We start from the raw sequence: 27,498 nt of genomic DNA, 5'->3' as shown, positions 1-27,498 counted from the left end.
AGTAAGTGCTCTCCTGAAGAGAAGGAAGGGCTAATGCAGACAGAAGATGACTCTAATACAATTTCATTAAGGCTAATTTCTTTATAACTATTAATTGTGAAACCAGTTTATTGAATGAGCTAAGTCCAGAAGGAAAGGGCTTTATTTTTCTCTCTAACCATAACTTTACAAGCAAGTTTTGTTGAATCTCTCCCTCTATAAGGATCTATTCAGGATCTATCCTGAATCCTGAATCCCATAGATTTTAGTGACAAGTCTCATTTTAGTAACTGCACCCCTATTTCAGGCATTGAAATGTCCAGGCCAGTCCAGTTTAACATCAGTCTCACACCTAATTCAAAATTCTGCTTGGCCCTGGCTCAGGCCTTTCTTGCAGTGAAGCGAGGAAGGAGTGCGGTCAATATCATCACTCCTCCTCCATCTTCTCTGCCTTCTCTATATTCTGGATGTTCCCAGGCCACTGCAAGTGAAGAGAGTATTAGAGAAAAAGGAGCAAGTCTCCCTGCAATTAACTATTGGATAAGGCAGGCAGGCCATCATGCCTCTGCCTCTGATTATGGCAGAGTCCAAATGTTGGCTCTTTCACAGGATGCATCTGTGGGTCATTCAGAGGCCTTGGGGGGATCCCACATTGCACAGCTCTTTGATGCAAGTGGCACATTCTCTGGCTGACCTCTTGCAGCACCCCCCTGACCCCCCAAGTCATACGCCTCTTCTCCCTAACGCCTTGCCTCTTAGCAGTATTGTCCCTTTGCACAACAGGCTGCCCTATTAGCTAAAGTCGTATCATGACAACTCAAGCCCAGCTACCCTTCCCATGGTCATTATGGCCCACAGGAAATCCACAACACTTCTGCCATGCCAAATAATGGAAGAGTAGGTTGCAATCACTGCTTCCTTTCTTTCCTCATCCTGCCATTTTGGGCTGCCCAAGCCACCCTCTTACCTCCTGAATTCTCCAGGTGAGGAGCACTCATCCATTCATTCAACAAATATTTATCAAGCACCTATATTTGCAAAGCATTGTTTGCCAATAGGTGACACTCATCCAGCTCTTCCAAGAGCTCTCACTCCATACTCTGTCTGCCACACTGGACCTGTGCATTCCTGTTACTCTGCAAGCTTTCAGGCTGGGAGTAGGATGTGAGGTTACTCTTCTCCTAAGCTTAGAGCCCATCTCGGTTGCCTTTGGGAGAAATCCAAAGCAATTTCCCCATAAGTCTAGAACCTCTACTTAATGACTCTCTAATCACTCTTTTGAAGCCAGTCTTCTGAAAATAAGTAATATGAGTTGATAGTTACTGATAGTTACTGACCTCTTTCTGCTATTTTTTAGTAATTCCAGCCTGGCTGTGTCTAATATCTGTTTAAAATGTGGTGATATTTACTGCCTTTTGTCAGCTTTGAGGCATTCGCCAAAATTCTAACACAACCAGATAACTCCTATTCAATAGGTTACAAATAAATTTGGCTCTCAGTTTCCTTGGCAAGCCAGTAAATCATGTCTCTGGCCTCAACAGCCTATGACTAAGACTCTATTTCCCTTTATATACATAGACTACCAATGCCATGAGTCACTACTGATTAATTGCATATTTGTGTAGCAAAGTCAAACATTTTATAAACTATTACTCAGATGTGAAGAAAAAAAATAGTATCTTTATTTTCCATAGCTGGTCTAATTTTTCCCCCAGCCCCAAAGTAGAGCAGGATAACAGAGCCGACCAGAGGCCGATGAGGATCCACAGGACACTCCAAGCACCACTGCATACAGTTCTGAGGTTGACTCTTTCCTTGCTGCCATGAAGTCTCATAAACTCGTGCTCACACAAAATCCTCTGGGGAAAGGAGAAGAGAGGGGAAAGGTCCTTGAACGACTGAGCATTTACTCAAAAGAGCTTGTTTCAATTTGAAACAGAATGGTTCAACCAGAAGAGACTGAGCTACCTGTCATCAGCAAGTTTGAGCACCACCACAGCCCCCAGTCTGGTTCCCAGTTCAGCTGAAACACAGTTGTCATTAAGTGTTTCCTGAATGCATGGAGATAATGAAGGCAGCATCCACAATAAATTGAAAGCACAGTGTCCATCAGAATCCAAGTTAATGATGGTTTCTTAAGTTGGACTTCTGATCTTTTTATTTTTTCAAGCTTTCACATCATCATTTTCAGTGACTAGTGTTAATTTAAGATTAAAAGCAGCTCTAATATTAGCCCAAAAAAGTCCATGTTTGCTCTTCTCCTTGGGCCATTCCAAATAAGTTCTCTGTGCCATGAGAGCCCTCAGCTTGTGATACTTGCCAGGAATGCTGTTCTGTGGAATGGGTTCCAGCAAGATCAGGATTAAGTTATTAGATCCTTCATGGAAGAGATTGTGGTGGGCAAAGTAGAGTTCATAATGGCACCACTCACTCTGGACAAAGTTGGGAGACAAAACAAAGATGGACTTGTAACTTTTCTCAATGCAGTTTATAATATTTTCCACGATGCTCTTGCCAGGAACAAAGTTTCTCTCATGGAGACAAATTCTTATATCTTCTTTTTCTAGACAAGGTACAAGTTCATTCTTCACCCAGGCAGAATCATGTTCACTGTATGAAATAAAAGCATGGAACTGGAGAGCTCTTTGGAGTTCTTCTAAGGGTACATTCCTAGCCCTGTGCCGGGTCTGGGTCCACTGACACACCATCCTGAGATACCAGGGCAGATCCAAGTAGATACAGAGGACAGTCACAGTAACAGCCAACACCAGCCCAGGGACCCCAATGGTGACAATCAGCAGAGCTGTGTTGCAGGATAATTGAGATACACGGAAGTCCTTTAGTGGGGTTCCCTTATAGCTTTCTGGATAATCACACTTATAAGAATCAGGCCAACCCTCTACCACTTCACTTGATACTTGGCCTACGCTTTGGATAAAGTCTCTTAACTCACATGTACATTGGAATGGATTGTTCCCTGCTTTTAGGGACCTAATCTCCTGACAGCTCTGGAAGAAATCAGCTGACGGATTGGAGATTGAATTATAGTCAATGATCAGTATGGAAAGGCTGCTAAAGGTACCACATCCAGGAAGGTGGGCTAAAGAATTGGAAGCAACATTGAGTTCTTGCAAAGTTTCTAGACTGGTGACATCTTTAGGGATGCTCCTTATTCTGTTATTGTGGAGATCAAGAACCTTGACCCTGGGAGGTAAACATCTGAAAACAGAGTCAGTAAGTATATTTGAAGATAAATTTAACACCACTATACTCCCAACCCAAGTGCAATTTCCATCATGTCTATCATATTCCAAAGAATTCCAGCTAACATCCAGTATTTCCAAAGACAGCATATCCTTAGTCATGAGACCTACTTTGAAAAGGTCTTTTAATTCATTCTTTTGTAGAATAAGTGTCTCCAATCTAGTTAAAGTGTGGCAATTTTGAAAAACACTATCTGTGAAAATATTCTGGGTGAAGTTCAAAAACGTAAATGTGCTTGGTTTCTGAGGACAAAGCATGTGTACAAAAGGTGTGTCTGATATGGTTAACATCGTAATAGTCATCTCAGAAAACACTGTGTATAATGCTGTCTGTGAAAAAATAAAAACTCTGTTTATAACATGTTCTATATTCAGTGCTTTCAATGTTGTTTCATGATAAGTAAAAACTTCTTCATTGATGCTTTCAACTATTGTTAAATTGTAAATATTGAGATATTCTACAGGTTTGGGCCAAAGGAATTGAAAAACTCCAACCAAACATTTCCAAGTTGTTTCCATATGGTTTAGGGTAAAATTCAGTAAGGTTGGCCCTCTAGTGAGTTCTGATAAAAATTTAGTTAAAACTTGACAGTTGTCATCATTCAATTTAATATTAGTCAGTTGTAACCACCCTAAACTATTCACTGATATGTTAACTTGGACAGAGAAGAAGCTATTTGGGTGAAAAACAAGGTGAAGTTCCTTTGTATTCAGAATTTGAAGACTTTCTTTCTCATTTTCTTTCACAAAATAACCTTCCAAATCCAGAAGGACGCAACTTAGGTGCAAGTGAGCAATTGGTAGTAGATCTAATTGCTGTAACTTTGTAGCACTTAATCCTAAGAAATTCAGTTGAGTCAAGCTGCCAAATTCCTTACAGATGGGCAGGGTATCAAAGTCATTGAATGAGAGGTCTAAATGCTTGAGACTTGTAGTGATCGGATGACAGGATATCTTCTGCAACCGATTGTGAGATAAATCCAAATATTCCAAATCCTGGTTGAACTTGAAAATACTAATATCAAGGCACTGGATTCTATTATGGGAAAGTCTCAAAACTTTCAGCCCTGAGAGAAAGCCGATGTCAGAGAGGTGAAGCTCAGATACGTAGTTTTGAGACATATCTAAGACTTCGGTTTTTGGTGACAGGTCTTTGGGAACATGAATAAGGCCTATTTTTGACATGTCCACCACAAATTCACTTTCATCAGAGAACTGGATTATGGTTCCAAATACTAATGTCAGGATGTAAACAAAATGAAGGTTTCTGACAGCAGATTCTTTGTCTTTGGTCATGATGTTGAAGTGGCTATCCCCTAGAGGGTTGTTGCTATTCTTCAGAACATCTTGATATGAATCCAAATTCTAGAAGTATAATATACGTTAAGATGTATAAAGATCGGATGATTGCTCTCAAACCTCAGCTTACTAAACACAAAATCTCAGTGAGTTCTTCATTCATTATCAGAATCATTTCTGTCCCCATAATTTAATGTGTTATTTTTTCCAGTTATACAAGTTGCTTGTGCCAGGAAAGGCAATACAGACCTTGTTATCAAAGAATTGTGGTTGTGTGTTCTAACCTGTCTGGTGGCTCTCTGAGGGATCCACTCAGGAGCGTGCCTTTGTTTCATCCCATCCAACTCAGAACTTTCCCAGGGCTGCAGCAGCCTCCTGGACAGTGTTTCGAAAACCTTTAAAGGCACGAACACTAGCCACAGCCACCTGGAGCAAGGGATAAGAGATGGGGCAGGCAGCAGACACACCAAAAAGCCAGAGAAGAAGGAAGCTGGGAAAGGAGATACATGGGAGAAAAAAGGCTCTGGAAAGCTCCATGTATCCCAGGTAATCTAGAGGCCATACACATGCCCAGGGCTGGATGCATGCTTAGAGAAGACCTGAGAAAATCCTAAACATTCACCTCTGGTTGGCTTTTAGGCTCCGTGCAAGCAGAAAGTAAAAGCTAAGGCAGAGTTGTAAACAGCCTGGATAAGCACTGAAGAAATGCTTCAACACAGAGCCAATCTGCAAAGATCAGGTGTTTTTTGTTTTGTTTTGTTTTGTTTTTTTTCTCCAGATGTTTAAGAAAATCTCTGTCAAATCACTAGCTGACCACTAAGCCAATGGAACAGAGAATTCAATGGCCACACACAAGAAGGAATACAGTCTTTACAAAAATAGTTTAGAAACATCACTAAACAAATAAACAACCACACCCCACAGCAAGCAGCAACAACAAACGCTGGGAAAGAGAAGAATCTGAGTTACCACATCCTAATATTTCCAGAGTTACCACGTTATCATATTCAAAATGTCCGACTGAAGCAAAAGAACTATGAGGCATGCAGAGAAATAAAAAAGTATTGTTCATTCATAGGAAAAAAAATTAAAAGAACAAAGTTAGAGAATTGACGCTACCCAACTTCAAGTCTTACATAAAGCTACAGCAATCAAGACAGTGTGGTATTGGTGAAAGAATGGACAGATAGATCAACTGTCCAGCATAGTGAGCTCAAAAATAAACCCATCCAAATACAGTCAACTGATCCTTTACAAAGGAGCAAAGACAATTCAGTGAAGAAAAGATAGTCTTTTTAACAAATAGTGCTGGAAGAACTAGACATTCCACATGCAAAAAAAAAAAAAAAAAAAAGAAGGTCTAGCTCAAATTGGACCATAGACCTAAATGTAAAATACAAAACTATAAAACTTCTAGAGGTTAGTATAGGAGAAAATCTAGGTGACCTTGAATTTGGCAATGACTTTTAGACACAACATCAAAAGTACAATCCATGAAAGAAAAAAATGTTAAGTTGGACTTCATTAAAATTAAAATTTTCTGCTTTGCAATTAAGAAAATGAAGAGACAAGCCACAGACTGGGAGAAAATATTTGCAAAGCACATATCTGTTAAAGAACTTGTATCCAAAATAAATGAAGAACTCAAGCTCAACAGGAAAATAAACAACACAATTTAAAAATGGGCAAAAGATCTGAACAGATATTTCGCCAAAGAAGATATACAAATGGCAAATAACGACATGAGAAGATACTCAATACCATGTGTCATTAGGGAATTGCAAATTAAAACAACGAGGAACTACTACATACCTGTTAGAGTGGCCAATCAATCCTGAAACAACATCAAATGTTGGTGAGGATATGGAGCAACTGGGACTTTCATTCATTATTGAAATTCAAAATGGTACAGATATTTTGGAAGACAGTCTGACAGTTTCTTACATAGCTAAACAGTCTTACCATATAAGCCAGCAATCACACTCCTAGATATTTACCCAAATGAACTGAAAATCTATGTCTACACAAAAACCTGCATGTGGATGTTGATAGAAGCTTTATTCATAGCAGCCCCAAACTGAAAGCAACAAGATGTCTTTCAATAGGTAAAAAGATAAACAAGCTGTGGTACATCCATCCAATGGATTATTATTCAGCAATAAAAAGAAATGAGCTGTCAAGCCATGGAGGAACCAAAATGCAGATTGCTAAGTGAGGAAGCCAATCAGAAAAGGCTACCAACTGTATGATTCCAACTCTCTGACATTCTGGAAAAGGCAAAACTAAAGAGACATTAAAGATCAGTGGTTGACAGAGGCTGGGGGAGTAGGGGATGAATAGGCAGAGTATAGAGGACTTTTAGGGCACTGAAACTATTCCATGTGATATTGTAATGGTGGATATATGACCTTATGCATTTGTCAAACTTATAGAACTATGCAACACAAAGACTGAATCCTAATGTAAAGTATAGACTTTAGTTAATAATATAGCAATATTGGTTCATCAATTATAACACATATACCACACTAATGCAAAATGTTATAATAAGGAAAATTGTGTGCAGTGGAAAGGGAGTATATGGGAACTCTCCGGCCCATTTACTCAAATTTTCTGTAAACCGAAAACTGCTCTAAAAAATAAAGTCTATTTAAAAAAAAAAAAAAAAAAAAAGGAGAAGAAAAGTCAATAGAAATGGTCCCCGAGGAAGCACAGGCATTGACTTGCTAGACAAAGACTTTAAATCAACTGTCTTAAAAGCTAACTACATGACTATGGTCTCTTTTCATTGGACTCAGCATACTTTATTGCTCTTTCAAAGGGCAATCCTCTTATCCCCTCAAAATGTTTACCAGTCAGTCAGTTTGATCATCTAAAATTGTACAAAAGGGTACGCAAGGAGCTACTGCCAAAAACTACAAGATATTCTCAAGAGTCTACACCAGTATTCAGTTTGGTACTACGCTCAGCCATCTGCTGCAACCAGTGACCCCTCATGGGTGAAGGGTTAACAAACTCATTTCTCTCCTTCTCCATGGACTAATCTGATCTAACTCTTTTCTGGAAACCTGATACAGGGAGAATGTCAGCTGTGTTATCAGGAAGAATCACTTATGATAAAAATGACCATTGAGGGGCTTCCCTGGTGGCGCAGTGGTTAAGAATCCGCCTGCATATGCAGGGAACATGGGTTCGATCCCTTGTCTGGGAAGATCCCACATGCCGTGGAGCAACTAAGCCCGTGCGCCACAACTACTGAGCCTGTGCTCTAGGGCCCGCGAGCCACAACTACCAAAGCCCACGCGCCTAGAGCCCGTGCTCCACAATAAGAGAAGCCACCGCAATGAGAAGCCCACGCACCACAACAAAGAGTAGCCCAGCTCACCACAACTAGAGAAAGCCCGTGCACAGCAACAAAGACCCAACACAGCCAAAAACAAAAACAAATAAATAAATTTATTTAAAAAAAAATGACCATTGAACGGTAAATAGCATCCAGGCCGAAAGGACTGCGTATGAACTATAAATACCAAGAAGGAAACCTGAGCTCTATTTCCTCTCCTGTATCTTCCTGAGTAAACTGGGACCAAGTGTGGCCTATTAGGGCTTGTGCGTCTGAATGTTGAGATGAGCCTGAGAGGTCCTCCTGGTGGGCATTGCAGAACCACGCCAGCAGTAGGCTAGACCTTCAGATCCTCAACTCAATTTGGCTAAAACAACATGAGATGAAAAGGATGGGGAGGAAGGTGGTTGACAAGTCCCTGAGGCCTGGTTGGAAGGCCCATCTCCCTGTAGCTTGATGGCTAAATCTCTATGGCATATGACAGGGGATAAATCCTCTTGTGAGGGTAGATGAAGATAGGAATGAGGCCAAGTTTGTGTTACAAGGAAGAACTACTTATACTCTTTACCTCCATGAATTGGACCTCAACAAAACCAGCTGTAGCTGGGCTGTAAGAGAGGATATTACCGTTCATGGAGCCATATGAGAACATATGATTAATACAGGCCAAGCCAGGCATTGATGACTAGCTGCGAGGTGGAAGCAGATTCACCAGCCCACAGACATCATGCTTGTGACTGAGACAAAGGGGTGAAAATAAAATTGTGCAAAAGGTCAAGCAAGAAGCCAGTCCCAGAAATTCAGACACACATTCGTGAGTCTATGCCACTCCAGCTCTGATCTGCACAGAAAAACATCTATGAGCCCCAGCAGGGAACAAAAGCTGGCCAGGACACACCAGGCTCCACAGCCACCTAATTCCCTCAGCAGCATCCTGAGAGCAGCAGTGGCAGCTGTGATGGCCACAGGGCAGCCTCCTGCACCTACATTGGAGTGTCCACACCACATCTGCCTGGAACCACCTATAGGCAGAGGTTAGAAGTGCTTCACAGACTGGCAAGGGTCCGTTGAGATAACACATATACTCTGCTCTTTCCAGTCACAGGATTTTTTTTTAGTTGCAGGATCTCATTTTTGGACACAATTCCCATAAACATGGAAATATGTTTTTCCCATTCACATTAGACCAGAAGCAACAAATTCAGAGAGGCAGGATTCGGTACTTGATAATCTGAAATCATCAAGTTCCTACAGTTGACAAACTGATAAAACTGGAGAAGATGGAGAAATATTAAAAAGTGCACTGAAGAAATCGGAAGGCACGTCAGGATAAAGCTGCTGCATGTAAGACAAAAGTCTTCCCAGAGCCCAGAAAGTCTCACTGTACTACAATGGATTACAAGACATTGCCTCTCATGACAATGATGCTGAGTGAATGAGAAAAGATTACCTGACTGAGGGGAGGAGGCAGGTGTATGCACCCACGGACTCAATATCTGCTTACCAAGACAAAGGGCTAGAACTTCGAGGCTTGCTCAACCCTACTTAGGATCTGATCTCCACAAAAAAGCATCTAGGAGGCCCCAGGGGACAAGAGCAGGCAACAGGGTCCTGTGTAGCAGGAATAATTGAGAACAGATTTTGACTACTTGTTGTTGTTCAGTTTTATTAACAAAAGGATCCACTGTTCATCACTTGAGGGCATACTGGAAACAGCAAAATAGTTAAGAGATGAATAGTTTCAATTAGTCATACTTTGGAAGAGTAAAAACTCTTCTGGGTTGGGGAAATTTCATTACAAAATGGCATATAGTAGTTAAAAGTCCCTCCCGGCTCCTCCAATACAGCATTTCCCAACTGCCCATCAAAACACCCAGAAAACACAGAAACTCTCAAAAACCCACCTTGCCACCAAAACCAAAGAGGGATGGAAAATTAATGGCCGGATCCAAAAGCATTTACACTCATGAAGAAATATCTGGAGCTGTATTAAGGAAAACCTGGCATACTCAAGCTTTGTTTCAGGAAAACAGATTCCCTTCTGAAAGGCAGGAAAGAATTTTGTCCCTCTACCTGTTTGTCTCTGATTCAAACACCAAGGATAAGTAACAACCAGGCAATTAAGTAGCATTTCTTTTACCCCAATGCTACTGATGTTAATGGGTCAGAATACTGAGTTTTCCCTCTGAAGACCACCACCCCCCAGCTCTCCAAGATTTCTACACCTAGTCAGTGATGGACATTATCAGGTAAGAACTGAGCAAGAAGCACTATCACCACTCCTATTCAACACAGTACTGAAAGTCCTAGCCAGAGCAATTAGGCAAGAAAAAGAAATAAAGGTGTCCAAATTGGAAAAGAAGAAGTAAAATTATCTCTGTTTGCAAATGATATGATTTTATATGTAGAGAATCCTAAAGATTCCACCAAAAAACTGTTAGAATAAACAAATTCAGTAAGTTTCAGGATACAAAACCAACATACAAAATTAGCTGTGTTTCTATGTGCTAACAAAAAACTATATGAAAAAGAAATAAAGAAAACAATCCCATTTACAAATGCAAGAAAAATAATAAAATACTTAAGAATAAATTTAACCAAGGAGGTGAAAGACCTCTACACTGAAAACTATAAGGAATTGATGAAAGAAATTGAAGAAGACACAAATAAATGGAAAGATATGCCATGTTCATGGATTAGAAGACTTAATATTGTTAAAATGTCCACACCACCCAAAGCCATCTATAGATTCAATGCAATCCCTAACAAATTCCAAAGGCATTTTCCACAGAAATGAAAAAAAAATCCTAAAATTCATATGGAGCCACAAAAGACCCTGACTAGCCAAAATAAGCCTGAGACAGAGCAAAGCTGGAGGCATCACACTTCCTGGTTTCAAACCATATTACAAAGCTATAGTAATCAAAACAGTATAAATTTAGCATAAAAACAGACACACAGACGAATGGAACAAAATCAAGAGCTGAGAACTAAGCTCACACATATATGGTCAACTAATATTTGGCAAGAGAGTCAAGAAGACTCAATGCAGAAAGGGCTGTCTCTCCAATAAATGGTGTTTGGAAAAGTGGATAAGCACATGCAAAAGAATGCAATTGAACCCCTGTCTTACCCCACTCACAAAAATTTACTCCAAATGGATTAAAGACTTAACTGTAAGATCTGAAACCATAAAACTCCTAGAAAAACAAGTAGGAGAAAAGCTCCCTGACTGTGGTCTTGGAAATGATTTTTTTTGGATCTGACACCAAAAACATAAGCAACAAATGCAAAAATAAATAAATGGAGCTACATCAAACTAAAAATCTTCTGCACAGCAACAGAAACAATCAACAAAATGAAAAATCAACCAACAGAATAGGAGAAAATATAAACCATTTTATCTGGTAAGGGGTTAATATCCAAAATATGTAAGGAACTCATACAACTCAATAGTGAAAACAAAACAAAAACTTAAATAATTTTATTTAAAAATGGGCAGAAGACCTAAATAGACAGTTTTTCCAAAGAAGATATACAGATGGCCAACAGGTACATGAAGAAATGCACAACATCACTAATCATCAGGGAAATGTAAATCAAAATCACAATGAGATATCACCTCACACCTGTTAGAATGGCTATTCTCAAAAAGACAAGAGATAACAAATGTTGGCAAGGATGTGGAGAAAAGGGAACCCTTGTGCACTGTTGGTGGGAATGTAAATTGGTGCAGCCACTATGGAAAACAGTATGGAGATCCCTCAAAAAATCAAAAATAGAACTACCATGTGATCTAGCAATCCCACTTATGGGTATGTATCTGAAGGAAATGAAATAACTATCTCAAAGATAGTGCACCCCCATGTTCATTCCAGCATTATTCCCAATAGCCAAGACATGGAAACAACCTAAGTGTCTATCAGCGGGTGAATGGGTAAAGAAAATGTGGTGCAGACATACAGTGGAATAGTATCCACCCATAAAAAGAAGGAAATACTGCCATTTGTGACAACATGAATGGAACTTGAGGGCATTATGCTAAGTGAAAGTAAGTCAGACAGAGAAAGACAAATACTGTATAATCTCACTTATATGTGGGATCTAAAAAAGCCAAACTCATAGAACAGAGAGTAGAAAGGTAGTGGCCAGGAAACAGAGGAAATGGGGAGATGTTAGTCAAAGGCTACAAGCTTCCAGATGTAAGGCGAATGGGTTCTAGGGATCCAATATGCAACCTGAGGACTACAGTTAACAATAATGTATAATATACTTGAAAATTGCTAAGAGAGTAGATCATACATATTATTACCACACACACACACAAAGGTGTGTGTGATGGATGTGAATAACTAACCTTATTGTGGTAATCATTCTGCAATATATATGTATCAAATTGTCACACTGTAGACCTTAGACTTACACAGTGTTGTATGCCAATTATATCTCAATAACGCTGGAAAATAAAAAGAACTGGGCAAGAGGTAAGGAGGGATTTGAGGGGGTACATTTCATTCTGAGTGGTGTAAGACCTACAACAATACTTGTAAATGGGGCAGAGATAAGAACTTTAGCAAGTGTATTCATCAGAAATTGCAGTTTGTATGTAAAATACTCCATTAGGTCAAAGTATCAGAGAATTGGGCAATGAGAATAAGAGACGCTACTGTTTAATACTGGTTAAAACAAATAGCTCACAATGAAAACACAACAGATAAGAACACCTATGCAATGAATAACATTGCATCAAAATTTACAAAGTAACAATGCTGAAAACATAAGGAGACATTGATAATGAAAGTAATATATTTCTCTGGGTCACAGTTAGATCAAGTAGCAAAAAATAAACATATATGGAGGGTTTGAATAAAATAATTAATAAAGGATTTAATAGAGACATAAACTTTGACCCTACAAAAAGAGAATATTTTATATCTAAGTGCCAGGGTTCATGGAACATTTGCTAAAATTGTTTCTTAGGTCAAATACATTTTAAAACAAATACCCCAAAGCAGAAATTCATGAAGTCATATTTCTGACTACAAAATAAACTTTTAAGATCACTTTTTAAAATGTTCTAAATATGTTCTGGATCAAGAAAATCACATTTTCAATTATAAACATTAAAAATGATGAGAGGGCTTCCCTGGTGGCGCAGTGGTTGAGAATCTGCCTGCCAATGCAGGCAACACGGGTTTGAGCCCTGGTCTGGGAGGATCCCACATGCCATGGAGCAGCTGGGCCCGTGAGCCACAACTACTGAGCCTGCGCGTCTGGAGCCTGTGCTCCGCAACAAGAGAGGCCGCGATAGTGAGAGGCCCGTGCACCGCGATGAAGAGTGGTCCCCACTTGCCACAACTAGAGAAAGCCCTCACACAGAAACGACGACCCAACACAGCCATAAATAAATAAATAAATAAATAAATAAATAAATAAATAAACACAAAAGTTAAAAAAAAAAAATGATGAGAGTCAACAGGGTGATATGCACATGCGCTAGCCACCGCCTCTTGCCCTAAATCCCCAAAATGATGAAATACACACACACACACACACACACACACACACACACACTTCAAAGCAGAAAGGGAAGTCTTTAGGGGAACTGAAACCAAAAGAAGTCTCTGAAATCCACAAGCAGATTGGACTACCATAGACAGAACAGTAGCCTCCCAGAGATGTCCACTTCCTAATCTCAGAACTTGTAAATATGCTGTTACATGGAAAAAGGGATTAAAAGTTGCAGGTAGAATTAAGATTGCTAATCAGCTGACCTTAAAAGTTACTCAGGTGGGCCCAATGTAATCAAAGTATCCTTAAAAGTGGAAAAGGGAGGCAGAAGAGGTCAGAGTGATGTGATATGAGAAGGACGTGACCTTTCTTGAGGAAGAGGGCCATGAGCCAAGGTACACAAGCAGCCTCTAGAAGCTCAGAAAGGCAAGTAAGTGGATTCTCCCATAGAGGCTCCAGAAGCAATGCAGCCTTACCAACACCTTAAACCCAACAAGACCTATGTTGGACTACTAGCCTATGGAACTGTAAGATGATAAAGTGTGTTTTTTAAGCCACTAAGTTTGTGGTAATTTGTTACAGCAGCAATATAGAATTAATACAGACTAGTTTGGTCTACCCTTCCAACAAGCAGGCTGTGAAAACAGATCAACAAGCAGTTTTACATGGAGCCTCAAGCACAATTTGAGTTGCACAAACAAGAAGCATGACACTTTTACAAAGCAAACACTGTGATAGAAAGGAACCAAACTCAAGATACAACAGACATTAACACCCAAGGAGACAGAGATAAAAGAGCAGAATAGGCATTTTAATAGATAGATATCCTCAGAGAGGTAAGATTCTAAAAAAGAATTGAGTAGGAATCATGAAAATTAAAAACTTAATAACTGAAATGGAAAACTCACTGGATGAGTTGGACTGCGGAGTGGCACTGCTGATGTGAGAATAAGTGAGATAGAAGACCAAGAAGAGGAATTTTCCCAAAATAGAGTCCAAGAGGCCAAAGAGATTAAATATATGAAAGAAATGCTAAAAGATGTGGAAGACAGATCCACTGTATGAATTACTAAAGGACAGACTCTATCCTCTGAAAAAGAAACTGACTCAAAAAAAAAAAATTGGGAATCAAGAAGGAATACTTTGCAAAGAAAGTAGAAAATTTATTGCTAAGTCCCAATAAGGATTGATGACAAAAATTTTAATAACAATCTGGAATTTAAATTGCCAATGATAACAAGGGAGTTAGTTAGTGGATAGTGGAGGGAGAGGGGCAGAGCGGACTGAAAGCATGTAAAGATCCTTGCCTGACTGAGAAGAAGCTATAGATACCAATTAACTGAAGATTCTGTTAGAAAAATATAAGTTTAAGTATGTGTATTATAAAACTAAGAGTATGTATATGTATATTATTAAAATATAAGTAAAAGAGATAAATTCCAACTATTTGGTAGTAGGGAGAAGATCAGATTGAAGAAACCCTAATCAATCTTGCTCTGTGCTGAAGGGATAATACATAGTGATTAATTCGGATGTTTCTGGGATTTTAAGCATGACATTATTAGCAAATCTATGACAATAACACAGCAATGGATAAAAGGAAAAAAAAAACACAGAAGAGCATCTCCATAGATGTTAAAAATTCACTTGATAAAATTCAGCATTCATCTTTGACTAAAAACATGTTAATTAAAGTATACATTTAAAAGATACTTTTAAAACTTGATAAAGAATATATCAAGTATCTGACTTAAACCAATATCCCACCCTCAAAGCATTTCCATGAAAGTCAATATCAAGGATGCCCACTATAATTTAACACTGTTTTAGAAGTTCTAGCCATTGTAAGTAAGGGGTGAAAATGAGAGACAGAAATATTGGAATGGAGGAAATAAAATTATCATTATTTTTAGATTATGTTATTGTCAATGTGGAAAATCCAAGAGAAGTAATTAAAAAACTGTTAGAACCAGTAAAAGAGTACAATAAAGGGGCCAGTACAAAAATATTTTTTTAAAAAGAAATCTGTCCAAAAATAGCAGGTTGTTCAAATAAATTATGGTATCTCCATATAATTAAATATTACTGTGTGGCCTTTAAAATAATGAAAATCTAATTCCATGGAGTATTGCTCACTATATATATGTGACAAAAAGTAGCTTATTTATAAAATGTGCAGCAGTTAATATGTACACATGCATATGGAAAAATTAATAAGATACATACCAAGATATTAACAGTGATGATCTCTACCTGGTAAAATTTTAAGGGGAGGGGTTATTTTCCTTTTAGTTGTTACCTATATTTTTCAAATTTTGGACATTTAAAATTAAGTAGATCACGTGATTTGCTCAGAAAATTTATCCCCCCAAAATCAATAGTCAATAATATGAATAACGTCCAGTCACACAAAAATCATATTAAATCAAAATAGTGTATAACATCTAAATGAAACTTGTGGTATTGGACTGAATCTCAACTTAGACAGACCTGCTGTAAACGTTACTTGAGTAACAAGGGGAGAAAGGATTTTAAGAGGGACCAGGTATTAGATTCTATTAAGAAATAAATGTTAATTTTTGATAATGTTATTTGGCTATGTTAGGAAAATGTACTTTTTTTAGAAATACAGAATGAAGCATTTAGAGATGAATCATTAGCACGCCTATAATTTAAGATATTTAAGTATAAAAAGATAAAGTGAATCAAATGGGAATTTTTTTCTTAAATATTTTTTAAAAGGCATGATTATTTTCACCTACCAAATTGGGAAAATTCAAAAATATAGTACCCAGTGTTAGCAGGTGGGACTAAAATAAGAACTCTCACTTACTGCTGGCAGGAATGAAAAATTAGTACAACCTTTGTGAAAGGCAATTTGGTCCCATGTATAAATTCCTTAAAAATATGCTTACCCTTATTTTAGCAATTCCACTTCTCAGAATTTTCTTCTAAAGGAATACACATAAAAATATTACTATGAGGTTGCTCATGAAGATGAAAAATTGAAAAAAATCATAATGACTAGTAGAGAAAATTGTTTAATCAGTTATGGTACACCCATACCGTGGAATAGCATGCAGCCTCAAATACTGCACTTTGGAAAAAAAATTTCTACGATATAATGTTAAGTGAACAAAAGAATACAAAATCGTGTGTGCAGTAGGACTCTAGTTCTGTTAAATATGATTAAAAACTGACATGTACACAAAGCCTAGGGGAAAAAAAGAATGGAAAGATATATACAAAATGCTAACAGTGGTTATCTCTAGATCTCTAACTCAGATGAATTTATATTTCCAAAATTTCTAATTTTGAACATCTTTTATAAGTTGAAAGGCTTGTCTGGAAATATAGCTAATATAAAAGTATTCTATATTTAAAGAAATATAATACACTTGCATTTGTGTGGAGAGAGAGAGAGGGAGAACTTCTTCCACGTGATAGATGATTGACATCCGTGAATGAGAACCCACTCAGAGGTCTCTGGATGGTGTCTGTGTTCAGGGGACTGAAACTCAGCCACTACGTGGGAAAGTTGATCAGCTTCCTGTATATCACCCTGCTTCCAAAACACAAATATTCCTCCCCGATCATTTATATCCTCAAGCGTTTCCTAGTGTTTACATTTAAGCCAGGAGCTTCTCTATTTAAGAAAAAAAAAAATATGGAGGGGGGAAAAGGGAGACGAGAGAGCGGAAGATTACAGAGGTCACAACTTTTTTTTTAAAAGGAAGTGGAAGAGATAAAAGGTAAAAGGTGTTTTGTTTTGTTTTTTTCTTTAATGCATCAAATGAAAGGTGTGGGTGGGGGAGACAGATGGAAGAAGCTCTATATCAAGAAATAAAATGATGTATAGGATCTATGAAAATAAAAACTACGAAACAGGAAAGACTGGAAAAACGTGCAATTCCATAATCAAATAAACAAATATGCAAGAGAAATACTGTTTTATTTTTCAAAGTTTAGGTGAGAAGGTTGAATAAGGCAAGTTCTGAGCCAGTCCCTGCCACTTCCTCCATTTAATAAATGTTTATTCAGAGTGTACTATGTGCCAAAACTGCCCCAGACGTCCAGTGCTGTGGATATAAATACGAATAGCACAGGCATAAGCCCTGCTTTCAAAAGCTTATAAATTAGTGACAGACACAAATAAACAATTATAGAACCATGTGACAGGAAGGATCAAACACTCATGTCTGTGGTAAAAATACATAACATGTGATAGGTGCCATATCAGCGGCACAAACTACTGTAAACCTTACTGAAAACAAGGAACTAGGGAAAGGTGAAAAAAAATGTAGTAGACAAAAACAGAAGAAAGAAATAACATCAGTTAGTTTTTTCCTTAACTATGACAAGTGCTAGTTATTTTTATATCTTTCAAGATAGCTATATCTTTATCTTTCTTGTATAATAAGAAGAACGCTTGCAACATTTTAAAAAAAAAAACAAACCTTAAAATCATTTTGCAAAAACTTAAAAGAAACTTTACCTATTTCCTATACAATCGTTAGCATTTTCTTGCTTATCTGAAGTAATTATTCCATAATTTGAAAAAGCCACAAAAGGCTTCTTACTTACCAAGATTTCTTTCTCAGAAGAAGAGAAAGTAACTTCTAAACGCACGGAAAAATAAGTGCTTGACAAAATGCGAGTCCTTAGTTCAAGTAAAGCAATACCATAAAAACGGTTTGCGCCATCTGTCGGACATTACTGGAATTACCCCTGCACATGAATTTCCCCTTCAAAGGCCCTGAGCAAAGCATGTGGTCAGTAGCTTTTTCTGGGCTACAGATTAAAACAGTAATCAAATTTTTAAATTCATATGATCACGCAGCTTATGACAATTTCAGTGTGAAGAAAAATGTTTTTCTAAGGTGATATTTATGTGTAAAAGTTTTCAGCCTGAATGTTAAATTGTCACCACAATGGAAAGTTATTGAACTTTGCCTGTTTTATCACCATTTTTAATATTTCCAATAAAATTGCAACTACCATGATCAATCAGCTTTGAAGCATTATTTTATCTGGACGGGATACCTTAAAATAAAATGAACTTAGGTTCAAGAACTGGTTTTCAAAAAATCAACTTTTAAGGAAAGTTTAGTAGTTACCACACCTGGGGGAAATTACATCCTGTTTCTCCATGTTCTGACCAACATTTGGTATTGTTAGATGTTTTCATTTTTAATTCTAAAATAATAAATACCACTGAGATCCTGCAAGACTAATTAAAAATCAATTTTCTAAAGGCCATTTAGAATAATTTTAGAACAATATCAACAAAGGTTGATGATACAAAAAGAGGATGTCTGATTAACCAGATACTTCAGGCAGCCAGGATACCCTGTTCCCAAGACTTTCCCTTAACTGAGGTTCTGTAAAGAACTGAACATATGAGTTAAATATTCATTCTATAACTAATCCCACTGTTTGGCATTATTTCATCGTTAAAAAAACAAGTTAAGACTGTACAGTCTGACCCACGACAAATTTGGACATCAGGGTTAGAATCACTTCTGCTTTCAGGTGGAAGGAAAGGCCAACTTCTTACTATTCATTCTTACTCATCAAACATAACGGGAAGCCTTCACAGGCCTGGGGAGGGTCAACAAGGAGTGGCTGGATCTCTGCTGAATGAGCAGAGGAGATGGCTGGAGTGGACTGGGTGCCTGTGACCCTGGGAAGCCAGCTTTGTGAAACAGGCAGAGGAGAAAGGAACCAGCTATGGGTTTGAGGGAATTTCAAACAACACTGAGCCAAAGTCTTTAAGAAATAAGCACACATACATCGCTGCAGATTTGGTCACATCACACAGTGACAAAATGTTTATGAGCATTTGGTCACAAACGCTCATTAGGGTATTGCATAATAATGCTGGTTTTCGGGAACAAAGAGGCTATTCTTGTTGAGGCTGTTAGAATTCTGAGAAATGTCTTTAAGGAGATGACAAAACCCACAAAAATCAGGTAATGTGCAAGATGGCATGGCAGTGGAACAAACAAACAGACAGTGCTGGGCAGAAGTCCTCCAAATGCCATGTCCTAGCTGTATGGCCTTGGGCAAGTGGCTTAACCTCAAAGACTCCATTTATTCATCCACAAAATGGGAGTGCTTGTGACTTTTTGGGGAAGATAATAAATAAAAAGTGTCTGGAATAGTGATTTCCATAGAAGACAAGTCATTATAGTAAGGAGTTTTAGAATTCTATGCAAGCCTCACATTTTTTCTGCTGAGGTGGAAAGACTATTAAATGAAGAAAAGCAAAGGGCAGAAGAGTATGGAGAGTGTTTCAGCATTTGCATAAAATCCGGTCCCTCAGACATCTGCACAGGTTATCTTCTTGCCAGGAGTAAGGCACACACAGAGGAGAGACACACACACACACACAGAGAAAGGAACAGGCCAGGTGAAAACAGAGACAGAGATCGGAATTCTGCAGCCACAAGCCAAGGAATGCCTGGACTCACCAGTAGCTGGCAGCCCTGCCAGCACCTTGATTTTGGACTTCCGGCCTCCAAAAGTGTAAGAGAATAAGTTTCTCTTGTTTTAAGCCACCTGATTTGTGGGAATTTGTTATGGCAGCCACAGGCATCTAACACAAGGGTCTACATACTTGTGCTGATATCTGCATAAAAGTCTTTTTTTCTGAGGGGATACTTAAGAAACTGTGAGCCGAAGAACCAAGGGAGGGAGATATTTTTACTCATCATTTTATGCTCTTTTGTCCTGTTTGATTTTTTTTTTTACTATGTACATGCATTACTTTTATTTTTAAAAAATAAAATAGCATTATAGTGGGGTAAGTAAAATAGTCTAAAGCCAGCAAATATACTGTCTCCATACAAACAGAAGCAAGACATTACTTTAATGATTTTTGTTCTTTAAAAAAACTTCTCTTTCCCTGGAAAATCAATTAAAAAATATCAATTGCCTACCAACAGCTTTGAAACAAGTTATATAAAAATGATCAGCATCATAAAATATACAAACCCCTAGAAATGAAATTGATAACTTAGATATTAAATATTAATATTAATATTAAAACCAAAATCTTCTGCTGAATTAAAAAGAAAAAACAAAACACATTCCAGAAGATACTTGTAACACATATAACCACAAAAGGATTAATATCTGAAATATATAAAGAATTCCTACAAATCACTAATAAAATGGCTAACAAACCCAATGCGGGGGAGTAGGAATTAGCAAAGGATATAATCAAATGGATAACAGGATAACATTAAGACAACCAGGAGACACCATTGTACACCCCTGGGATGGACAAAAATTAAAACATCTAATGATACCAAGTGTTGGTCACAATGTGAGGAAACAGGACCTCTTATACATGTCCAGAGATTCTGACTTAAATAGTCCAGGATGGGGCCAGACATCAGTATTATTTTGAAAGCTCTTCAGGTGATTCCGCTCCAACCCAGTGAGGATCAGGGCGCCCTGAGACCTAAACACCATCCTGAACACCGCGCCCTCTAGTGGTCCCTAGTGGTCTCCAGTGGTCCCTCTTTTCCTCACACCTCAGGGCCTGGAGGTGATATAGGTTTCCCTGACTCTCACTGCTACTTCCAGATCGCTGTTCTTCCCTCCAACCCTTGAAACCTACCCCTCCTGGTTGCAGTCATCCACAGGCCCATCACTCCCTCATTCATTGAGTATTTTTGCACCATTCACTGTCTGAGTCCAACACCACCGCTGTCATAACTCTAGCGATTTCAGGAGCTATGTAGACATTCTTTCATTCCCCTGGCTTCTTAGTTCTTTGATATTCTCTCTTCTAATGAGCTTGTCCTGAAACCTACCTCAGCCATGCATTCCCCTATTGTATCCTACATATTATTATTACCAATGGCTGTGCTCTCTCCATAACCTCTCTTGCCAGCATCCCGCTTTTCAACTAGCGCCTCTAACTCTTTCTCTCGGATGCCAACAATTCCCCAGTCCCACTGCACTGGACTGAAAGATCATGGTCCACCCTTTTAATCATCTCTCTGAATTCACCCTCAGCTACCTTACTCCTCTCTCCTCAACCCAGGTTAAATCCAACTTGCCACTGGACTATATTGAGCCTGACCAGCTGAACATAGTTGGAGAAAATACACACCCGTGCTGACTGTCTCACTTGAAATTCATGACTGGGTCCCAACCTCAAGAGAGAGAAGCGATCCTACTATCCTTTTTGCTCCCCTTCCCTAGCCCGTTCACTCTCACTGTCTTACACATCCTCCTCTTATGCTTCCAAAACCTCCTTTCCTTCCTCACTTTCAGCTGCTGATGCTTCATTTTTCAGGAAGAAAATAAATGCAGCCAGAAGAGCATTTCCACATCTTCCCTCCAAAGTTCTACTAGCGCCTACTTGTCCCTGTTCTATCTGTGCTTTCCTCTGTTCTCCTGAATGAACTCTCTGTGTCGAGCCAATTCCTCCCCATTAAGCACTGAACCTCACTCCTGCTTATCTACTCAAGGAAATCCCTTTGGAGTTATCCTCTCTACGTTGCATCATCATTTTTTTGCTCTAATGTATGATTCCAATTAGCATATAATGCTACAATTTCTCTCATAGTAAAAAACAAAACCCTCCTCTGAACCCACAACCTCTTCCTCTCTGCTCCTCTTTACACCAGAAATCCTTGAAAAAGTTGTTTTACTCACTATCTCCAATTATTCTCCTCCCATCTTCTCAAACCCCCCCCTCTATATATATATATTCTTTTTCATATTCTTTTCCATTATGGTTTATTACAGGATAATGAATACAGTTCCCTGTGCTATACAGTAGGACTTGTTGTTTACCTATTTTATATAAGTAGTTTGTATCTGCTAATCCCAAACTCCTAATTTATCCCTCCCCCACCCCCTTTCCCCTTTGGTAACATAAATTTGTTTTCTCTGTCTGTGAGTCTGTTTCTGTTTCATAAATAAGTTCATTTGTATCATATTTTAGATGACACATGTAAGTGATATCATATGGTATCTGTCTTTCTCTTTCTAACTTACTTCACTTAGTATGATAATCTCTAGGTCCATCCACCATCTGCCTCAAACCCCAAACCTGTCCCTTTTGCATCCTTCCTCATCTCAGTAAATGATACTTCTATTCTTGCAGGCTAAATTCCTTGGAGTAATTTGAGACTTCTTTCTTTTGCTCAAACTCCACATCCAATCCATGAGCAAATCCACAAGCAAAACCACTCTCATGCCCTCCACCACTCCCACGTGGCCAAACCATCAACTCCCTCACATCGATAACTGCGGTGGACTCCTAATTGGTCTATCTGGCTCTACCTTTCCCTCCACCCACCCCCCCAACCCCATCCCAACCCAATTAAAATCATGGCACACTCCTACTCAAAAGCTGTAAGGATTCCCTTGCTGCTCAAAGCATAAGCCAAATCCCTACCATGGTTTGCAAGGCACTGCCTGGTCTGCCCCATCTCTCAGTCTTCAGTGCCTCTGTGGCCTCACCTCCTTCCACTCTGCCCCATCCTCCCTCTGCTCCAGCCACACTGGCCATCTTACCATTCTGTGAGCGCACCAAGCATGCTCCCACACTGCTCCTGACGTTCCCCCTGCCTGAAACTGTCCCCAAATATCACCGTTGTTCACTCCCTCACTTCCTTAAAGTCTACACTGAAGTGCCGCTTTATCTGCAGGGCCTTCCCTGACCACGGTTGCTCCCGCCCATCATTCCCTAGACCCTATAGACTCCATATTCTGCTTTATTCCACCACCTGGCACATTATCTAGTTAGGGTCTATCTGCCTTGTGACAGAATATAAGTTCTTGGAGGGCAGGACTTTGCTCTGCTCCTTATTTCATCCCTACCTAGATCAGTTTTAGGTACATAGCGCACTCTCAAAAAATTTTTGTTTAATGAATGGTTGGGACCACAGTGTAGAACGATTTCATAATATCTAGTGACGGTAAACTGGCTATTCCATTTCTAGCCTGGGATACAAGAAAACATATACAAAGTTGACCATTGCAGCTCTATATGCAATATAGTAGATAGCGCTATACTGGCATTCAGCACATGTAAAAACATGTAATAGTGAAACATGAAACACACTAAATGTCCATTGTGTGGGGAATGGATAAATTGTGGCACATTCATACAGTGGAATCCCATGAAGACTTAAAAATGCATGTACTGGAGCTACATGTATGAATATGAATGTTTCTCAAAAATATAATATTGAGTAAGCAAGTGTACAGGATGTTATTTATAACATTTTAAAATACTGAAAAACAATTTTATATAGTGTTGATGAATGAGGATATGTGCAGTCAAATGTAATAGAACTACGCGTGGGAAGGATGCACAACCACCTCAGGACACTCGTTACCGTTACCTCCGGAGAAGGTGGAGACTAGGAGGAACAGGGTTTCAAACATATCTGTAACTTTTTTCTTTTTAAAAGAAGGTTCTAAAATAAATGTGGCAAAAAATAAAATTTGTTAAATCTACATATTGTCATACCATTCTCTACTTTTCTTCACACACATAAGTATTTGTCATATTGTTCCCAACCTGGGTTCTTGGACTCTTTAATCAATAGAAATTGCTAAGAGGCCAGACGAGGAATTCAGGCAAGGCTTTATGGGGACTCGTGCTGCAGCACGAGGGATTGAAAACAAGTAACAGGTGCCCTTGCTCGATCCCCAAGGTGGGTGAGCTGGTCCCTTAAATGGGGTGAGGGTAAGGGCAGATTGGTGCGTTGGGCTGGAGGGTGGCTTAGGTCATTTGCCCACCCCCTTGGTGGTGCTGCATGCAGGGATCATGCTCAGGACCCTGCTTTTGCTCCTGGCACTTCAGAAGTGGCAGTTGGGTTTCGGCTTTTTTGTATCTTATTGTTCATATTTTGCCCCAACTGCACATGCATGCAGCTGTCTTTAGTCCCTCATAGTTTCTTTGTATTCTGTTGCTTGAGGAGACATGTGTCCAGGTGCAAGCAGTGCAGTAAAGGGTCCCAGGTCCCAGGTCCCAGCCTGTCTCAATATTATTCTCTAGTTTTCTATATATTTTAACTACTCCTGAGGTTTTTAAATAAAAATTGCTTACATTGCCAAAAATTAAAATTTTGAAATAAGCCGGGTGGGCTTGAAGCAGCAACATTTGAGTAAAAGGGCATAATTAGCAGTTGGCAACAAAACCTGTTGCTTGATTGATAGTCTTTTATTGTAAAGGTACAGTTTGGGTCAAAGGAGAAAAGAAAACTGGATAAACCTATCTAAGGAGACAAAAGACCGGTACTCCTAAAACTATAAAACTGATGAAAGAAATCGAAGATGACACAAACAGATAGAAAGATATACCATGTTGTATATACCATTGATTGGAAGAATCAATATTGTCAAAATGACTATACTATCCACGGCAATCTACAGATTCAGTGTTATCCCTATCAAATTACCAATGGCATTTTTCACAGATCTGGAACAAAAAAATCTTAAAATTTGTATGGAGACACAAAAGGCCCTGAATAGCCAAAGCAATTTTGAGAAAGAAAAACGGAGCTGGAGGAATCAGGCTCCCTGACTTCAGACTATACTACAAAGCTACAGTCATCAAAACAGTATGGTACTGGCACAAAAACAGAAATATACATCAATGGAACAGGATAGAAAGCCCATAAATAAACCCACTCACTTATGGCCAATTAATCTACAACAAAGGAGGTAAGACTATACAATGGAGGAAAGACAGTCTCTTCAATAAATGGTGCTGGGAAAACTGAACAGCTACATGTAAAATAAAAAAAGAAATTAGAACATTCTTTAACACCGTACACAAAAATAAACTCAAAATGGATTAAAGACCTAAATGTAAGGCCAGATACTATAAAACTCTTAGAGGAAAACATAGGCAGAACACTCTTTGACATAAATCGCAGCTATATCTTTTTCAAGCCATCTCCTAGAGTAATGGAAATAAAAACAAAAATAAACACATGGGAACTAGTTAAACTCAAAAGCTTTTGCACAGCAAAGGAAACCATAAACAAAACGAAAAGACAACCCACAGAATGGGAGAAAATATGTGCAAATGATACAACCAACAAGCGACTAGTCTCCAAAATTTACAAACAGCTCATGTGCCTCAATATCAAAAAAACAAACAACCCAGTCAAAAAATTAGCAGAAGACCTAAATAGACATTTCTCCAAAGAAGACATACAGATGACCAAGAGGCACATGAAAAGATGCTCAACATCACTAATTATTAGAGAAATGCAAATCAAAACTACAATGAGATATCACCTCACACCAGTCAGAATGGTGTTAAAAATCTAAAGATAATAAATGCTTGAGAGGGTGTGGATAAAAGGGAACCCTTCTAGACTGTTAGTGGGAATGTAAATTGGTGCAGCCACTATGGAAAACAGTATGGAGGTTCCTTAAAAAACTAAAAATAGAGTTACCATATGATCCCACAATCCCATTCCTTTGCATATATCCATAGAAAACTCTAATTCAAAAAAAATACATGCACCCCAATGTTCATAGCAACATTATTTGCAAGAGCCAAGACATGGAAACAACCCAAATGCCCATCAACAGATGAATGCATAAAGAAGATGTGGTACATATATACAATGGAATATTACTCAGCCATTAAAAAGAATGAAATAATGCCATTTGCAGCAACATGGATGGACCTGGAGATTATCATACTAAGTGAAGTAAGAGAAAGACAAATATGATATCACTTATATATGGAATCTTAAAAAAAAATGATACAAGTGAAGTTATTTACAAAACAGAAACAGACTCACAGACTTAGAGAACGAACTTATGGTTACCAGGGGGAAGAGTGGTGGGAGATAGATTAGGAGTTTGGAATTGACATGTACACACTGCTATATTTAAAATAGATAACCATCAAGGACCTACTGTATAGCACAGGGAACTCTGCTCAATATTCTGTAATAACCTAAATGGGAAAACAATTTGAAAAAGAATAGATACATGTATATGCACAACTGAAACTAACACAACATTGTTAATCAACTGTACTCCAATATAAAATTTAACTTTAAATTTAAATTTAAAAACAAGGGGAGGAATGCCTGATTGGGTTGTTGCCTTTCAGCAGGGCAAGGAGGGACAGGTGTGGCAAAGGTATTTGCTATGCCCTAGGCAGGCACAGAAGTCACAGGCAATGGTGTTTGTGTCTGTGGTACACCAAAACACACCTGTCACACCTGGAATACAATTTGCTAACACTCACAATGGCAGAACTCAGAAAGAATCACTGTTTTTAAAATTAAATTTTCCCTAAACTTTATACAAAAAATTACAATACATATACATATTCACAAGAATAGGTTTATACTATATATACACTTTTGTAAGCTTCCCTTGCTCTCAACTTAATATTCGGCTATGGCCCGCCTTCCTTCCATATCAACAAATTGGACGTACAGTTATAATTAATGACTACAGCATATCCGATTGTTTGAAGTTACCATAGTTTACTTCACCAGTCTTTTTACTGGGGGACAGATTATTTCCGCGTTATTTTCCCCGGCATAAACAACCACAATAAACATCCTTGGACATACATATTTGCACATTTGACTGTTTACTTAGTACAATTCGCAGATGTGGGATTCCTGGGCCAAAGCTAATACATTTGAATTTTGATCCACATTTCTAAACTGACCTTCTAGAAAGTATTTTTATTCGGTTGATTGGTTTTAAATCAAATTACACTCCCACAAACAGGGTAAGACAAAGCTGTTTAAAGCACCACCAGGGGATCGCAAACTCTTACTGAACTTGAGCGGCCCCTTCTCGGTGAAACTACGGGGTTTCCTGGGCGCTTTTAAAGGAAGGAAAGGGATCCGGAGAACCCCGAGTCCCGCCCTGGGTGGGGGTGGGCGCCCCTCCAGCTCACCCGGAGGCACAAAGCCGGAAAAGCCAAGTTCCCCAAGGTTGGTCGGAAGCGCGGCCGCGACCCCCGCAGCCTGAGGAAGGAGGTGCCCGGGGCTTCCGCAGCGCTCTTGGCGGGGGCGGGGTCACGGGGGGGCGGGGCCCTGTCGGGGCCGCGGGGCGGGGCAGCTCGGCCCGTCAGCGCCC

At 38.9% G+C, this 27,498-nt stretch overlaps 2 protein-coding genes across 11 annotated transcripts in view; both read right to left on the bottom strand.

The window, feature by feature from the left end:
- Positions 1 to 27,405, bottom strand: part of TLR1 (toll like receptor 1) — a 45,364-nt gene extending 17,959 nt beyond the window's left edge. For 2 of the 9 annotated variants that reach the window (XM_059923189.1, XM_059923197.1), the window contains exon 1: positions 27,317 to 27,405. The gene's annotated coding sequence lies outside the window, so the exon portion shown is untranslated. Of the gene's footprint in view, positions 1 to 16,310; positions 16,347 to 17,979; positions 18,041 to 27,316 lie in introns of those variants that run through there. The other 7 variants (XM_059923191.1, XM_059923194.1, XM_059923195.1 and 4 more) reach the window with 7 other exon arrangements.
- TLR6 (toll like receptor 6) lies at positions 1,638 to 27,418 on the bottom strand. Of its 2 annotated transcripts, XR_009503322.1 has the most exons (3): positions 17,980 to 18,034; positions 1,948 to 4,607; positions 1,638 to 1,838 (listed from the first exon to the last, which is right to left on the bottom strand). XR_009503322.1 is itself a non-coding variant. In XM_059923188.1 (2 exons), the coding sequence occupies exon 2, from the start codon at positions 4,536 to 4,538 to the stop codon at positions 2,145 to 2,147; it is 2,394 nt and encodes a 797-aa protein (XP_059779171.1). In that variant the 5' UTR covers positions 4,539 to 4,607; positions 27,317 to 27,418; the 3' UTR covers positions 1,638 to 2,144. The 2 variants fall into 2 exon arrangements, 1 of the variants encoding a protein (XP_059779171.1); XM_059923188.1 differs by lacking the exon at positions 17,980 to 18,034 and adding an exon at positions 27,317 to 27,418 and having other exon boundaries at positions 1,638 to 4,607.
- Positions 27,419 to 27,498: the final 80 nt, after the last annotated feature.

The sequence above is a fragment of the Balaenoptera ricei genome, chromosome 5 (genome assembly GCF_028023285.1).
Source record: "Balaenoptera ricei isolate mBalRic1 chromosome 5, mBalRic1.hap2, whole genome shotgun sequence".
Classification (NCBI taxonomy): domain Eukaryota; kingdom Metazoa; phylum Chordata; class Mammalia; order Artiodactyla; family Balaenopteridae; genus Balaenoptera; species Balaenoptera ricei.
This window is presented reverse-complemented; position numbering and strand designations above follow the sequence as displayed.